The 15694-nt window shown below is 52.6% G+C and overlaps 2 protein-coding genes across 3 annotated transcripts; one reads left to right on the top strand and one right to left on the bottom strand.

The window, feature by feature from the left end:
• Positions 1 to 393: 393 nt before the first annotated feature.
• On the bottom strand, positions 394 to 12272 carry GTPBP2 (GTP binding protein 2). Of its 2 annotated transcripts, none has more exons than XM_074896969.1 (12): positions 12205 to 12272; positions 8568 to 8594; positions 7761 to 7945; positions 7362 to 7470; positions 6645 to 6842; positions 6209 to 6383; positions 5355 to 5574; positions 4826 to 4961; positions 4364 to 4422; positions 3438 to 3609; positions 3093 to 3257; positions 394 to 2663 (listed from the first exon to the last, which is right to left on the bottom strand). In XM_074896969.1, exons 3-12 carry the CDS (start codon positions 7892 to 7894, stop codon positions 2466 to 2468), a joined length of 1566 nt encoding a protein of 521 aa, XP_074753070.1. In that variant the 5' UTR covers positions 7895 to 7945; positions 8568 to 8594; positions 12205 to 12272; the 3' UTR covers positions 394 to 2465. The 2 variants fall into 2 exon arrangements, with proteins under 2 accessions (XP_074753070.1, XP_074753069.1); XM_074896968.1 differs by lacking the exon at positions 12205 to 12272 and adding an exon at positions 10980 to 11156.
• Positions 12273 to 12594: 322 nt separating this feature from the next.
• On the top strand, positions 12595 to 14625 carry MAD2L1BP (MAD2L1 binding protein). The gene is made up of 2 exons (XM_074925785.1): positions 12595 to 12945; positions 13557 to 14625. Exons 1-2 carry the CDS (start codon positions 12595 to 12597, stop codon positions 14085 to 14087), a joined length of 882 nt encoding a protein of 293 aa, XP_074781886.1. The 3' UTR covers positions 14088 to 14625.
• Positions 14626 to 15694: the final 1069 nt, after the last annotated feature.

Genomic DNA, 15694 nt, shown 5'->3' on the forward strand with positions numbered 1-15694 from the left:
GTCAAAGCTATTTTAAAAACCAAACCACTGGTTAGATGTGTGCCCTAGAAAGCATCCCTTTAATTGGGTGCGGGGGGAATTTGTGGCTGCAAGGAAGCGCTCGCCACAGCCTGTTCCGCCCACGACAGCCTGAAGTGCTGTGCTCAGGGTGACGTGGCTGCCTGTCACCCCAGGCTGCACACCCAGGCTGGCTCAGATAAGCTGGGAGAGCACGGTTGTAAACAGGAGCACGTGTGCATTCCTTCCACACCACAGGATGGTATTTATAGGGCTGAATGTAGAAAGCTTACAAAGCGGTGAAGGGCTGCCATCTCCACCCATGACCCAGCTCCAAGGGCAGCAGGGCAAGAGTCCAGCTCCACCCTCACTCATTGTAAAACTCAGCCAGCAAGCTCAATAAAACATCTTTATTCTGTACATATATATATATAGATGCTTGGGGAACAGAGACAACCCCCAGCATTAGAAAAATTCAAGACAACAAAACAGCAATTATGAAGAGCATGGCACCAAGAACAGTCATGCCACAGATGGCAGGGATGAGGTGAAACCAGCCATTGGCTATTTCAGAGCGGGTCACAGCACCCCATGCCCACTTTGGGGCAGAAAACACCAGGGCTGCTGCAAACAGCTGGAGCCCCACCCCACCCCTCAGGCAGCTTTCATAGTGACCCACTAGCACCAAAGGGAAGAGCCTGCTGGGAGCTGGGGCCTGTCCTTGCAGGCATAGGTGAAAGACCATGTCACTCTAACACCTAGACCCATGCCAGGATGGGGAGAAAGAGGGATCCTGCTTGAGCAGCGACCCTGAGGCAGCAGCTGCTGTCTCACTGATAGGGAAGAAGCAGAGTTTTCACCCAGCTTAGTGCTCCCCTCAAGAGACAGGCCACTCCTGTCACTACTGAGCTGCCTCTGAATCCCTTCACATCTACCACCATTCCACTGGCTTCCTCGGGCCTCAGCATGCTCTTTGCAGGGCGCAGCCGCCACCTCCCCACCTGCTAGAGCCCAGCCCAGTGGCGAGCACCGCTCTGTGACATCCACAGATCAGCCCAGCAGCAGAATTTGCTCTCAGGATGGTGGAAGGGTTGTTTGGGTGTCCAAATGCTATCACGGGCCCCCACCCTTTTCTTCAGTCAGGGCTGGCAGGCCACCATGCCACGCGATAGGGCTGGCTGAAGGCCTGTTGCTCACAGCTGACACGTTTGGTCTAACAGTCAGCAATAAAACCAAAAGCCTATGTACAGCTGTACAGCCCCTGCTGCACCCTCCAGCCTACAAGCAGCCTGGAGTAACGGTCACACAGCTGTGGAAGCTGCATAACAGTGAGTGGGAGACAAACGTGCTCCACTGTGCACAGTCCTTGCTGGCAACACCAGCTTTCCTCTGACAACAAACCCCAGTGGCAAGGGAAAGAAAAGTCATCTTTCTTGAGGAGAAACAGAAATAAAATCACGCCACTGTCAAATCACATCCAAACAATAGAAGTCACCTGTTTCTGTGTTAGTAACATGGCCCATCCTCCTCACATGTTAAGGCAAGCATGTGAGGAGCCAAGCTGGTCTGGGCCCTGGAATAGCCACACCAGGGAGCCCACTGCAAACCACCGCTGCCAACATGCAGGTGATTCCTGCAGCCAAACATCCATGGGAACAATCTGCACACGCCAGCACAGGCCCTGGCCCCACTCTGCTCCACAGAATGGCCTCCTGCCCGGCTGCTGCGAGGAACAGATGCAAGTGCAAACTCTGCCTTCATGCCGTTACGTTGGGAGGCTGTGCCACCTGGAGCAGCCACAGCTTCCTGGGAGTCAGAAAGTGGGATGCTGAAGGAGAGTGGGAAACAGGACACTTGTCCCACAGCAAGACACTCAATTGGAGAAATGCAAAACCAACACACAGATGGACACACAGCAGATTAAAGCCAAACAAGATTAAAACAGTTAAAAAGTGTCCTGAATGCATTTTGAGAGGTTCAACCAAGTCCCTGCTGTGGGTAGCAGGGCCTCTTCCATCCCCTGCCCAGGGGGATGTGCTGCAGGATGACTCAAAAGAGGATTGTTATCAACCCGGTGCTCAGAGAGCAGAAATAGGACCAGATCTTGTGTCAGAGATGGAAAAACATCCCTTCACCACTAGTCAAGGGTTCTGCTCCTCCCAACCAGTAATTTTCGAACACTAGACAAAGCCAGAACTTGCCTGCCCAGGTCTGCAGGTGTCTCTCATCTATTCTGAAGGAGGGCAGAGTAACAAAAGCTGCAGGCAGCATGGAGAATGTGCTTAACTTGCCCCCTGTACGGCACTGAATGCGAGAAACTCTTCCAGGCTCCATCTCACATTGCGGAGGAGGGACGCCCATGCCAGAAGGGGACAGCAGCAGCTCCAAGCATTACTCAGAGAGCCATGAGAGCTTCCATCCTTCTCCTCAGTTGCTGGTGAGTGGAGATCTCTCTGACCTCGTTGTAGTCAGAAGCTCAGCTGTCCAGGCCCCAGGGACTCCTCCAAGCCGTTTTCTTTGGTGGTGATGGCTTGGAGGTCAGTGACATGCCCAATGCCTTTGGTGACTCCTTCACGGAAAAGCAGCTTAGCTCCGATCTTCAAGTATTCAGGATGCTTGATGAACCTGAAACGGACAACTGCCTTCTCTCCTGTCCGCAGCTTGTCCTGAACAGAAAAAGGGGAGAGCTTAGAGCCATCTACCATACCAATGTATGCAAGAGAGGTGCATGTGGATGCTAAGATGAGGCAAATGAGCAGGATGCCTCCCTCCGACTGCACGGCTCGAGCTCTTCCCATTACTGTACGCATTAGGGGAGACAGGAAGAGACAAGCTCTGCAGAATGGAGAGTTCATCTCCCTTCACAGTCTTGCTGTTGTCTGTCATGCGGCTTGTTTTGTGAGGAGGGAAGTGTTTTAACATGTTGGGAAGAAAATCAACCAAATGGGCAGGATAAAGGGATGGAGTGTGCTCCTAGGAAGGGACAGAGCTACTCAAGATACCAGCAGCCCCTAGCTTTACTAGAAGGCATGGGGTGGAATCCCAGCACGCCCCACAGGGAGGTCTATCTTTCTTCCCTTCCCTCACAGGCCTACCTTTCCATGAATCTTCTCTACAATAGCAGTCTGTCGCACATTCCCCACGTGCACTGTCACCTGAAACCCCTTCCGGAAAGTCGTCGCGTGGAACAACAGCACGATTTCGGCTTCAAACACTGAGCAGATGGTGGGGTTCATTTCTGGGCTCACCATGACCATGCCCTGCACAACAATCCAAATCTCAGACTAGTTAGGGCCTGTCCCCTGGCCATTTCCTCCCCTTCCAGCAAGTTTCCTGCAAACATCTCTACTTCATTCCCACCCTACCAATGGGGGATCTCCAGGGAAGCCTCCAGTCCTGCTCACTGGTCCAGTGAGCAACCTGGCAAAAGCAGGACTCACCTTACGCAGCAGGGAGCGGTCGAAGGGTCCAAGAGCCAGTGTGGCTGCCTGCCCAGCCCGCAGCACACGACAGGCTGAGCGGTTGCGCTGGATACTGCACACTTTCAGCCGGAGGAACTTCCCATCATCAGTGGGACCAACCACCAGGTTCTCTCCTTCTCGGCAGATCCCACTGCCAAGGGCAGAAGAGCGGGACAGAGTTCATCAGGAGACAAGGAAGAAATCTCACGCTCCAAGATCAACCTGCACAAACTCCCCAGGGCCAAGGAGGTGAGTGTCTTTCGACTCTTACCTGGGACCAACTAACTGGGATGCAAAGCTGGTGGGACCAGGGATTTCCTCCAGTTAAGAGCGAAAGCAATCCTAAGAATCAATCCTAAGAACACCAGGTATCCTTCAGACAGGAGCCATTCTGTCCCCAGTGCCCTGCCACACTGCACTGTTTCTGCTGGAGGGACTGCAGCTGACACCCATTCTGTGTGGATGTGCTGGTAGCCAAACTGCTCTGATCACTCCTGAACACTGAGGGACAGCTGCCTTCTCATGTGGCAGCATGCACTTAACCTCTGCTGGGACTGGAGGGCATGCTTCGTCTCCCTGCTTGAGGAAGGAGGAGAGCAACGCCTTGGGATCATAGCTAACCTCTACTGACTCTGGGTCCCAGCAAGCCTGCCTTCAGCATGCTACAGGTCACATTCCTAACCCAGCAACTTTAGAGCAGACTCTCTGCTTGCTACCACATGACCAATGGTCTCCTCATGGCACCTCCCAACACCCTGTAGGGCTTTACCCCCACTTGGCTCAGTCACCTGGCAGTGGTCAGGACTGAGCCTCACATTGCCTTCACATCTGCAGCAGGTGACTCTAACCTTGCGGGGACTCCAGCAACCATTCACACCCACTTTTGTCTGCCTAGCCTCACTTACCTCGACAGAGTTCCTCCCACAACAGTCCCCACCTCTGGCACAGTATAAATTTCATCGACCTGCAGCAAGGCAACAAGAATAAGCTGCTCAGACAGCTGTGAAATAGCACTCCAGAATGAGAACAAGGTGCCCACCCCTTGTGTGGAGCGAGGTGAGCTCTCTGCTGGTCATCAGACACCATCTTGGAGCTTTCACCAGCTCCCACTACCTTCCCATTAGAGGGACCTCTGCTTTTAAGTGGCAACCAGAGAGACATTCCTGAGGTGGGCATCCCTTGGGTAGGACAGAACCCAGCCTAACAGGCTTTTTTTGAGGCCTAAGTCCTTTCTTAACTTTAATGTCTCCTGATAGTCCAGGAGCACAGCATGTCCCTCCTCACAGTGTCCAGAGCTGCCAGATGCTTGTCACATGTGACAGCAATGAGTGCAGTACCAGAACTGGAAGCAAACTACCTGTACACACCTGGAACTCTGTGAGTTGCTGCATCAGTTCTTCCTGCTCTTTACTGTTGGTCAGTGGAGGGAGGATATTGAGAAAGACTTTTAAGAGATCCAGGTTCTCCCCAGAAACGCTGGACAGTGTGAAGATTGGGGTGATGCTGTCAGACACAAACAGACAGGAATAAGCAGAAGGCCAGAGCGCAGCTGCAGGAGGTGGCTGAGATTCTGAATCTACTGAGTCCAGCAAGAGGACACAGACTACAGTGATACACAGTCAGTGCAGGAGAGCACATGGACTAGGTACAACTCTGCAGTAACCTCTGCCTCAGTGGTTGGTGGAGGCATCAGACCCCTGCCAACCCACACTTCTGTCATGGAGAAGTAACTCCAGTGCAGACTCAGGCACCTTCTGCTCCCACAACCCAGAAAAAGGCCTGGGAGGAAAGAGTTAAAGGTGCAGTCCCCTCCCCCGTGGTTGCCCTTCCCCAGCTCTGCACAGCAACCCAGTCCGAACTGCCTGCTCTCCATGGAAGAAAGAAATTGTGCCTTACTTGGGAGACTGTGCAAACTGCTGTGCTGCTGTAACAGCATCGTCATCTGAATTCACAAGCAGGGGGAGCTTGTTGCAGCCTGGCTGCTTCAGGATTCGCTCCAGCTGCTTCACTGTCCGTTCCACAGTGGCTTTCGAACACAAGTCAACTTTGCTGATGACAATGAAGAAGGGGACCTTGAGGGCCATGGCCAAGCCCAAGTGCTCTCGAGTTGTGCCTGCTGCAGGAGACAAGGGAGAGTGGAGGTGCAGTGGCAGTCACTGCTGTTGCTTGTTTATGGGACAGCTATGTCTCCTGGCTCTCCCACAGGCCCATGCTAGAGATTTCATTCTAACTGTTTAGTTCATCAGGCAATGAAAAAGCAAAATTATTCTTTTAAACAAAACCAAACATCAGTCCAGAAAAAAATAAAAGCCACCAAGAATTTTTGTGACTGATCTGTTTGCTTCAGAAAGATGCAGTAGTTTTCATTCTTGGGCTAGAGTTTGCCAGAATACAGCCACAAAAATGTCAAGGAAAGATGTGGGAGAACTCCAGCTGCCTTTTTACAAGGCTTCAGGATTCAGCACCCCTAAGAATATGTCGAAGCTCTTTGTTTTCTTTTCTGATAAACACAGCCTCAAATTCCAAACAAAGCCTCTCTGTAGAGACTACAGTTTAATGTGGTCTACAGCTGGTAAAAGGATCCCAGCTCTGCTCCCCTCTCAGGTATTGGCTGGCAAGAAATCAGTAGAGGCTTCCAGACTAATATTTTTTTTCTGACAACCGTTCCCAGCTAACAAGGACCCACTCCCCCCATTCTCCATTTCTCTTCACACATTGCTGTCAACCCATGCAGGCAGGGCAACACTCACCAATGCCGGTGTTGGCGCTCACCACCAGCATAGCAAAGTCTGGGCAGTAGCTGGTGAGGCCAAAGATGGTTGTTTTCAGATACTTGTGGTGGCCAGCCAGGTCAATGAATGTGATCATTTTGGAAGAACTCTCACAGATCTCTTCTGCTGTTCGGGAGTCACTGTAATTTACCACCTGAAGGAACGTAAGGACTCAGTGAGAGAAGGAGCCCCAGCAGACAAGCAAAGAAAACCCAGCTCTTATCTATTCACTTTGACCTCAGAATCACTGAGGGTGCAAGAAATAACACCTGTTGCAAATGGACAAATAGCACTCAGGTTCAGCTGAAGGAACAGAGAGCTGTGCCACCTCTCTTCCCTCGTGTCCCACTCACAGTTGTAACAGGAGAGTAGTCCTATTCTCCAGCTTTCCAAGTTCAGCAGCCCACTCTCTCACCTCTCCTTTGCTATTGAAGCCTAGGATCTCAAAGCTGATGCTTGACGTTCTTCCTGACTGGATTTCATGGAGATGCCGAAAGAGGTTGAGGCGTGCTCTGCCCCGCCCGTTGTCCAGCTCTCCTTGCGTTAGGACACCCAACAGAGTTGACTTCCCTGAGTCCACATTCCCCAGAACAGCTACTCGAAGGTCTAAGAACTACAGGAATAAGAACAGAGAAAACATGAAACTTAACTGCTGCTGTGCTGGGTGTGCATGATCACTACATGGAGATGTGCCTCAGAGAGCTTCCCTCCACAATGGACACTGCAGTGTAATCTTGCTCATTTTGCTCTTGCTTCTGGCAAACCACTGCCAGGAACTGTGATGTGACACACCAGGCTTTGATATCACAAAAAAGGTAATTTGCTGCAGCAGGAACTCTAAATCCTTCCATGTTTGCACACTGGCTTTCATGAGAACTGTTGCTGTAGAAGTGAAATAATTTCTCACCTCTGATCCAAGCAATCTTCCCTACTGGTATCTGCCTCAACCACAATCTTGGAGATGAAAAGTATTATCATCAAGTCTCCCTCTGGCAGCTATTTAAAGCATCTGCTATGGGCCAATCTATGACAAAGTCCCTCTAGGGTTTGGGCTCCCATCCCAAAAGGGAACTGCTGGTATGAAGCCTCTAAGTCTCCAGCAGGAGAGGACAGCCAAGTCGCAGGTTCCTACCTGCTGGTTGTCAGGCACCTTTCGGACAAGCACCTCCGTTATCTTCCTCGGAACGTCGCTGTCGTAATCGACCTCCCTCTCCCGCAGCACCGTGATATCAGCCCCAACCCTGCCACAGACACGAAAGAAAGGAGTAAGACACACTTGTACTCAGCAGCTCTTGCACCTCTAGAATCACAGCTAGCAAAGTGAATGAGATGAAAGCTGGGGATAGCAGGGAAGGGGCCTCTAGCTTTCCAGCCAAAAGCCCTATAACTGTCTTCATATTTCCAGAGCCTCATGATGAGGTAATTTCAGTCATACAGGGGCTTTGCAGAATGGAGCCACTGGCTCCTCAGGGGACTCCCGGGGCCAAGCCTCTACTGGAGGCTGTTTGTGCAGAAGAAAGGGAATACGTACTTCTCTGCCATACGGCGCAGTGTCTTGAGTGAGGCACGCATCTCCTCTTCTGAGAGGCCCACCAGCAGCCCGTTGTCCTCCACGCCGATCTGATAGACGGCCTCACCTCGGCCTTCCTGCAGTCGCCACTTCATCTGTGTCACCAGGTGCTCAAAGCGATATTGTGAGGGATTCACCAGCTTTAGCTGTTTAACAGAGGGGTTAGTTATAGTCACAGCCTGGATGTAGAGGAAATCCCATTGCTCAAGCCAGCAACTCCCTAACCCAACACCATGAAGCAATGGCCTCAACACTGACCCACCTCTAGAAAACCCAGCCCATGTTAGTATCTGCACAGAAGCCATAGGACAGGTGAGAAAGGGTTTCACAAAGGTGCATACATATGGTAGAACAATTTTTCTGCATCCTGCCAAAGGGATCTCTACTCTGCCTGCTGTGGGGGTAAAAACAGCACTGTGGGACCTATCTGTGACACAGGAGCCAAGTGAGTGTAAATGGCAGAGCAACCACAAGGAAGTGACAAAAGATTATCAGGGACACCTGCAGTGCCTCTCAAAAGGAAGATTTCAAGAAAAACACAGTGCGTCTCATCTCCTAAAACAGATTCCTAAAAACGAGTAACGAGATCAAAATCTTCCGGCTCAACGTACTGGGTGTTGCTAGGTACAGAGACACAAAAGATGACTGATAGTTCCTTACTACAGTGTCCACTTTTCTGTCCCTTTCTCGGACACGTTGCCCATATGCTGTCTTTGGTGAAGTTACTCACTGCAAAATAACCTCCTTCTGCAACCTCAAAAGGCTCACCTTGTACTCGATGTTCCCATCTTCTGCCTGGTCAGAGAATGAAACAAGACAGAAAGGTTAGATGCTGTGCCAGCAGGGACTTCTATGAGCATCAGCTGCCCAGATACTCTGCAGCTCATGCTGACAGTTTCAGAGACTGGGAAAGTGGCAGAAATACACTGTGTTAGGTCACACCCTCTTCGGCCATTCATTCCTACACTCAACTGGAACTTACTCCAGGTTTGTTTCTGCTGTTTGCATCCCACATCATGAAAACCAGAGGACAAAACTAGAGAGGGACACAGAGAGTAAATACTGTTCTGGGGGGATTTTTTTACTACTGGTAAAGAATAGGGCCAGTCTAACAGTCACAGAGAGAGAGTTCCAGTTTCAAAAAGGCACAGGCCAGCAAATGATTAGAAGTTTACCACCTCACCCATCTATTACCCACAACGCCACCCACAGCACCCCATTCCCACCCTATTCAGCAGCTTCCATCTACTCAATGTGCACAGGAACAGGGGACTGGGAATAAAAGTTGCTGCCTCCTCTCCTGTATCTTCTGATACCCTCCCTCACTCCACTAGTTTTTCATCGACACCTTTCCATATCCTTGCCTTCTCTCTGCAGGAGAGGACTACAGACATAAGGAAGGAAGCAACTGACTTCTTTGAAGTACAGCAAGCTGGAGTCTGACCTGGCAGTTCTGGAGAACCAGACCTGATCAGGACTGTCTGTACACAACATTCTCAGAACTCTCCCAGGAAGGGCTGGAGCCAGACTCTGGCTTGTCACAGAAAGGCCTGGGTACTCCTCAAGCTCACTGCAACCACAACAGGCTCCATCTTTGCAAAGAGATCGCATAGCTAATATTGAAGTAGTTTTCCCGCTGATTTGGTCTAAGGACCACTGAGAAAGGGCTGGAGCCTGCAGGAAACCAAGCACTCTGGCAGACTAAATGGGGCTGCCAACACTAAGCACTTCCTTTTCCTCTGGACACCGATTTGCACATCAGGAGAGGCAACAGCCCTCTCCTTGCCTTCTAGCTCAGCTCCTAACCACAGCGGTGCTTATGGTGGCAAAAGGCCAACAGAAGGAAGTTCTGAGTTGTCAGCTCAGCTCCTGGGCAGCAGAGCTATGCAGTGAGAAAAGGGTACTTGCGGAACGTTTTCCCCTGTTAACCACCTACTAGCTTTCCAGCTGTAAGAAAAACACATTCATACATTGTGCTGTCGTCTAAATAAGGGGGTGGGTCTCCTTCAAGGCAGCTGAGACTAGAAGAGAAACAAGCCTAGACTTGCTGGGCTACATACTGCACAGGGTAGCCAGGGACAGGAAGCTGTGCTGAAACCACAGGGGGCTGTCCAGCCTCCAGCTGAAAGGAACAAAAACTAAACTGCGACTGCAGGGGACAATCCTGCCCGTGGAGAAGATCTAACAGTAGCAAAGCGCTGTTTTCTCTTCTTGCCAAGAGTCACAGCCCTGCCTTGTGGAGGAACTGCTCCCTTCCAGCACAGGCTTTTATATATTTCACAAAAAGCTCGCTGAGTGGGGCCAAGCAATTGACTCTGGGGCAATGTAATGCTCCCCACAGTGGCAGTCCTGTTAGTGCGGTACCAGCTGCCTGAACTAACCAACACACCCACTTACTACCAATGCCATTTTTTCCTGCTGCAGGAGGCAAGTGCCTCACACTGTCAGTACCGTCTGCATCGCTATGTAAGAAAACAGTTGCCAAATTAGCTGGGAAGGGAGTCACTAGAACCTGCTGAGCAATGTCTATGAGTTTGGCAGCTGGAAAGGGACTTACACCCACCAGATTGGCTCCCAGGGAGGGATGCGAACAGGATGCTCCGGACTAGGAGTTGAGCAAAGCTTTACTTCCGAAGCTATTTAGTTCCCAGACGGCCAAGCACGCACAGACAGAAGCCAGGCAGTGAGTTACTACTAACGGACACGGCTTGGGTGGACGACGCAGGGAGCTCGCTGGCACCGGGGGCACAAGCACTGTGCGCTGCCACGTCAAACCCCGGAGGACAGACCGGGGCAGGGGAGAAACAGGGCACACCGCTCCCGGGGCCGGGGCTGCAGGACCGCCCGCAAGGCTGCTAGCCCGATACCGGCACGACTCCGCACCAAAGCCGCCGGGACACTCGGCCGAGCCCCTCCAGAACCTGCCTCCAGCCTGACCCGCGACCAGACCTGCCAGGGGCCGGGGCTGCCGAGGGGCGGCAAGCCCGCGTCGCACCGAGCCGCTCGCAGGGGCGCCCGTCCCTCCGCCGCCTCCAGCCCCGCCGTGGCGGCGCCCCCCGCCCCCGGGCCCTGCCCGGCCCTGACAGGAGAGGCGCGAGCCCCCGCGGCGCCAGGCCCCGGGGCGGGGGGCGCCCCCTCCGCGGCTGACAGGGCGCGCTGGCCCGGCGGGGAGAAGCTCACCTCAGGCGGCAGGTACGGCGGGTTGTTGGCCTTCCCCCCCCGGCTCCGCCCGTTCTTCTTCTTCGCCTTCGAGCCGCCGCCGGGCGCGGCCCCTCCGCGCCCGCGCAGCGCCCCGCCCGCCCCGCCGCCCGCCGGCCGGCAGCAGCCCCCGAAGAGCTCCGACACCCGTGAATCCATGGCTGCCGGCACGGCCCCGCCGCCCCGGTACAGCGCCCGCTCCCCGCCCGGGCTCCCCACCCCGGCCCCCACCGCCCCGACCCCGGCGTCAGCAACCGCCGCGCGGCGCCACGGGAAACTGAGTCCCGCCCGTCGGCGGCCTACAACTCCCAGCAGCCCCCGCGCCCCGCCCGCTCAGAACTACTGCTCCCGGCGTGCCCCGCGGCGCGCGCACCCGCTCCCCTATGGGCGCCCTCCGCAGGGACGGATGGGAGTTGGAGTCCGAGGAAGGGGAGCGCCGCCTGGCGGCCGCGGCGCGCAAGGCGCAGGGGGTGCCGCCGCTCCCCCGGCCCTGCCCTCCGGCACCTGCCGCGCCCGCGGGTTTCCCCTTTGGCGGGTCACAGGCTTCGCGGAGGGGCAGAGCCCCGGGTGCCCGTTCAGCGGCAGCGAGCTATCAGCACCCGTTCTGACAGGCGTGGGGGAGCTGGGACGGTTTTGAAGGCGTTTGGCACTGGAGGTACCTCATAAGCACACAACGGCGACAGACCTGTACCGAGCTACCCCAAAGGACGCCTTAAGCTCCTGCCAGGGGTGTGGGGGAACAGCAAAACACTCTCCTGCCGTGCGCCGCATCTCCTCAACGAGTGTTTTGCCAGTCTCCGATACCACCGGCACCAAGCTTCATCGTTCGCCGCCGCATCCCCTGGTGAGGGCTTGGTTAGTGTCTGTGAAACTTTCACGGTCTTTGACGCTTTTAAGCGGCAGCCGAGGCTGCTGTAAAGAAACCTCGCTCGCCGTCACCGCCAGGGATCGGCTCCTCCCGCCCCTCGCCGCGCTTTCGGAGGCTGCACCCAATGGGGCTGCGGCCACGTTGTTTCCAAACACGGCCGCTCCCACTCACTGCACGCTCCCCGCCTCCCTGCCCGCTGCGGGAGGAGGAGGGCCCGCCGCGGGCCGAAAGGGGTTCCTCTGCAAGGGACCGGAGCCAACAGGGCTGCCAGCCGGGGGCGAAGGAAGCTCAGCGGCCCGGGAACGGCCGGCGGGGCTTTGCCCCCTCACTGCCACGCACCTTGCAAATGTACTCTGGGCGGGCCCCAGCACGGGGCAGGGGTAAAGGCAGTTGACCTGTTTTCCGGAGCCCCCCTGGGTAGCCCTGCAAGGAGGCAGCGGCAGCTCACGGCGCGCCTGCCCGGGCTGGAGCAGCCGAGCCTGCCGCGGTGCCTCCTCAGCACGGGCGGTCCTTAGCCCTACCGAGCACCCCCCGCGCGGCTGACAAGCCCAGGACAGGAGAAGCGAACGTGCCCGGCAGCCCAGCGCAGCCCACCCCGCCCCCTGGCGTTGGGCTGCCCACAGACACTCCTACTCCTCCTCCTCCTCCTCCTCCTGCCGGGCCGGAAGCCCCGCCCAGCAGGGCGCGTGCGCCGCCGCAAGTCTCGCGAGACGAGCGTTAGCCACTCCCATGATGCCCTCCGGCGGCGGCCATTCAAATCTCAGCCGGCCGCCCTCCGCTGGCCAGAAAATGGCGGCTCCTAGGGTTGCGCTACCTCTTGTTCCTGCCCGAGCGATCTCTTCTCCTTCGCTCCTTATAGCTGAGGCGCCATCGGCCCTGGACTGCGGTTCTGGGATGATGCCCCAGCGGAGTGGGCTGGCGGCGGCCTGCCCCTCGGTGTCGGTGGTGTTCCCGGGCCCCGTGAGCCGGGAGAGTTGCTGTCGCTTCGCCTGTGAGCTCCTCAAGCACGTCCTGCACCAGCGACACCAGCTCCCACTGCCCTACGAGCAGCTCGCCTACTTCTGCCGGCGGGCGATGCAGGTGAGGGGGGCTGCGGGGAGCTGCCGGGAGGGACCCCGGGGGCGGTTATGCCCCTGAGGCTGCAGCATTTGCGTTTTGCCTGTCAGGTAACTGTTCTAGCTCAGTAAGTCTCATTTTAGTATGTCAAGTGCTTCTAAAGTAACTTGCTTTTTGTAGTTGTAGCTTTAAATGTTGCTACAACTTAAAATGCTTGAAGTTAGGTGTTTAAAGTTCTCAGCAAGTTACTGGTTTTCTTTCATTCTCCCAGTTTCTGCCCAAAGCACGTTATTGTTTTGTTTGTTGCTTAAACAACTGTAAGAAAAAGGTTTTTTAATCCTAAGTGGCTTTGAAATTATATCTGATCTTTAAAAGTCAGGGGGTTTAATTCTTGTGGGAATTCATCAGTAGTGTAATTCAGATTCAAACCAAGCAACTACAGAGCAGCCTTTTGTGTTCCTCTTGGATTTCCTGATTCTATATGTGAGTACTTATATCTTTCAGAAGGAGCATAAAACCCTCTGAACCTTCCTTGACTTTCAGAGATGGGATAGGCTATGCTTCTGAAGAATGTATTAGGACTAATATTTCCTAACAATGAAATGTACTAATTTTTTTGTCTGTTTGTTTTTCAGGATGGAGACCTGATTAAGAAGCCACCCTCTGTGGACTCGGCAAGCAAGAAGTGCCAGCAGGTGCTGATGGATCTGGAGGGAGTGCTCCAGCACTTGGAAGTAATGTTTAGTTTGACACTGGTTCCTCGGGTTCTCATTCTACTTGGAGGCAATGTCATGAGCCCCAAGGAGCTCTATGAGCTCAATTTAGAGGGTATCTACGAGGGCTGTGCTGAGGAGAGCCTGAAAACTGCATCCTGTGTTCGCAAGCTCTTTCATGCGCTCTTCGTTGCGGATGTCTTCAGTGAACTTAAGGCTCTCCCTGTTGTTGGCACTGTTGTTATGCTCCAAGGACACCGCGATTGTGGTGTTGATTGGTTCCGGCCCAAGCTCAACTATAAAGTGCCGACCCGAGGAAGGAAACTAACTGTTAACTTGTCCTGCGATGGAGTCATCAACATAAGTTCCTCGCCTCCTCAGCATGTGACCTCTACCTGGGAGGACTATGTATGGTTTCAAGCACCTGTGACGCTCAAAGGCTTTCATGAATGATCTGTGCTCTGTAGAACTTTTAATGGAATATTGAATAATTTTTTGGTGCTGCTTAAGCAATAATAACTTTATCAAATGTAGCCATGTATTCTTCTCTGTCTGGATCTTTTCTCCAGGGTGTCTACTGCCTTCCTGTAGTTTGACTGAGTTCATCTGTCTTCATCTCCTGAATTGTTGAAAGCAAATACCCTTTAAGGCACAGTTGCACACAGATACAGTGATTCTTTAGGGAGCTGAATTGTGGCACAGGAGATGAATCAGTGGTGGGAGTAAAGTTTTCCTGCCATATACTTGCTGAACTGGCAGATACTGGATAAAGTCTTCTCTCTCCTGAGTTTTAATATAGCCATTTATCTGGTAATAATTAGCTGATTGTTTGGGACTCTAGGTAATGTATGTGATTGCTAATACACTTGGTCTTCGCTATAAAGGTCTTTACCATTCTTACCTACCCTATTCCTATAAAAGTAGACCTTTCCGTGCAGTCTGGTCAGACTCAAGTACTCAAGGTTTGCCCATATGTTTGACTAAAATTAGATTTCCCCATAACTCAGTTTCAGTTACTTAATAATCCAAAGAGTGGGACTTCTCAGCAATTTGGAGGTCTTGTATTTATTATGGTCTTATATGGTAATGAAAAGAGGTTGAGCAGTCCTGTGGAGGCAGGGGAGTCACCTTCCTATTTTTTTTCTTACTAACCTTTAGTCCAGCAGCCCTGACAATCAGTTAGATGTACAGTTAAAATTAAAAGTAAGCAGTTTCTGCTCTAACCCTCTTCCTCTGAAGTTAGGACTCCTGCCCCAATATGCTAGTTTATTCTCACTTAACAACAGAAAAGTTATATTCTTGCTTTTACATCTTAAAAGTCTTAGACTCTAAATGCTTCTGAAATGTGAAGAAGGGGTGAGAGGAGTGTGATCAAGTTCAGTGCTATCTTTACCTGTCAAATTCCTGATCTAAGTTGGAATGTATTACTTAGAAGCAGAACTTGAGCCCTTTCTTCTGGCCTGGTTTCTAGTGCCAAATGGGACAGGGAGGGAGAGAAACCCTTAGAGCATAGTGTGTCAGAACTAGATACCTGCTGCAGTTATCTTCATTTGGCTGGGTATATATCTGTAATGTAATGAGCTTAATAGCTCCAAATAGGTCTATCCCATTTGAAGAGAAATGAGCCTACTAGTAGCAAGGTTGCTTGCAGTTTCTTGCTAGCATAAATTGCACAATGGGGTGGTAAAAATCCTTTGAAAGGAGGCTAAAGGTTGAAGTAACCTAAACTTGGTGCATATTTTAACTTTGACCTTTTGGAATGGAGTGAGACTGTAGAGCTATGAGGGAATTAAGTTGATATTTTTGAGCTTGGAGAACACTAGGGAGTGCTGTCTCTCCCTTATCCATTAACAAGTGTTTACAATAGTAGTCATAACTGCTAAATCTAGCTCTAGGGCAAAAACTGCTAGAATGAAGAAGGCTGCCTTATGTGCAGCTGCCCACTTGAATATGTAATCACAGGACTTGAATGAAATATAACTTGAACATAGGAGTGTTTGTGCTCAGGAGATCAAAACCCTTTACACTTCCACCAAAGCTGCTTGTAATGCATATTTAAG

This window comes from Athene noctua, chromosome 1 (genome assembly GCF_965140245.1).
Source record: "Athene noctua chromosome 1, bAthNoc1.hap1.1, whole genome shotgun sequence".
Classification (NCBI taxonomy): Eukaryota; Metazoa; Chordata; class Aves; order Strigiformes; family Strigidae; genus Athene; species Athene noctua.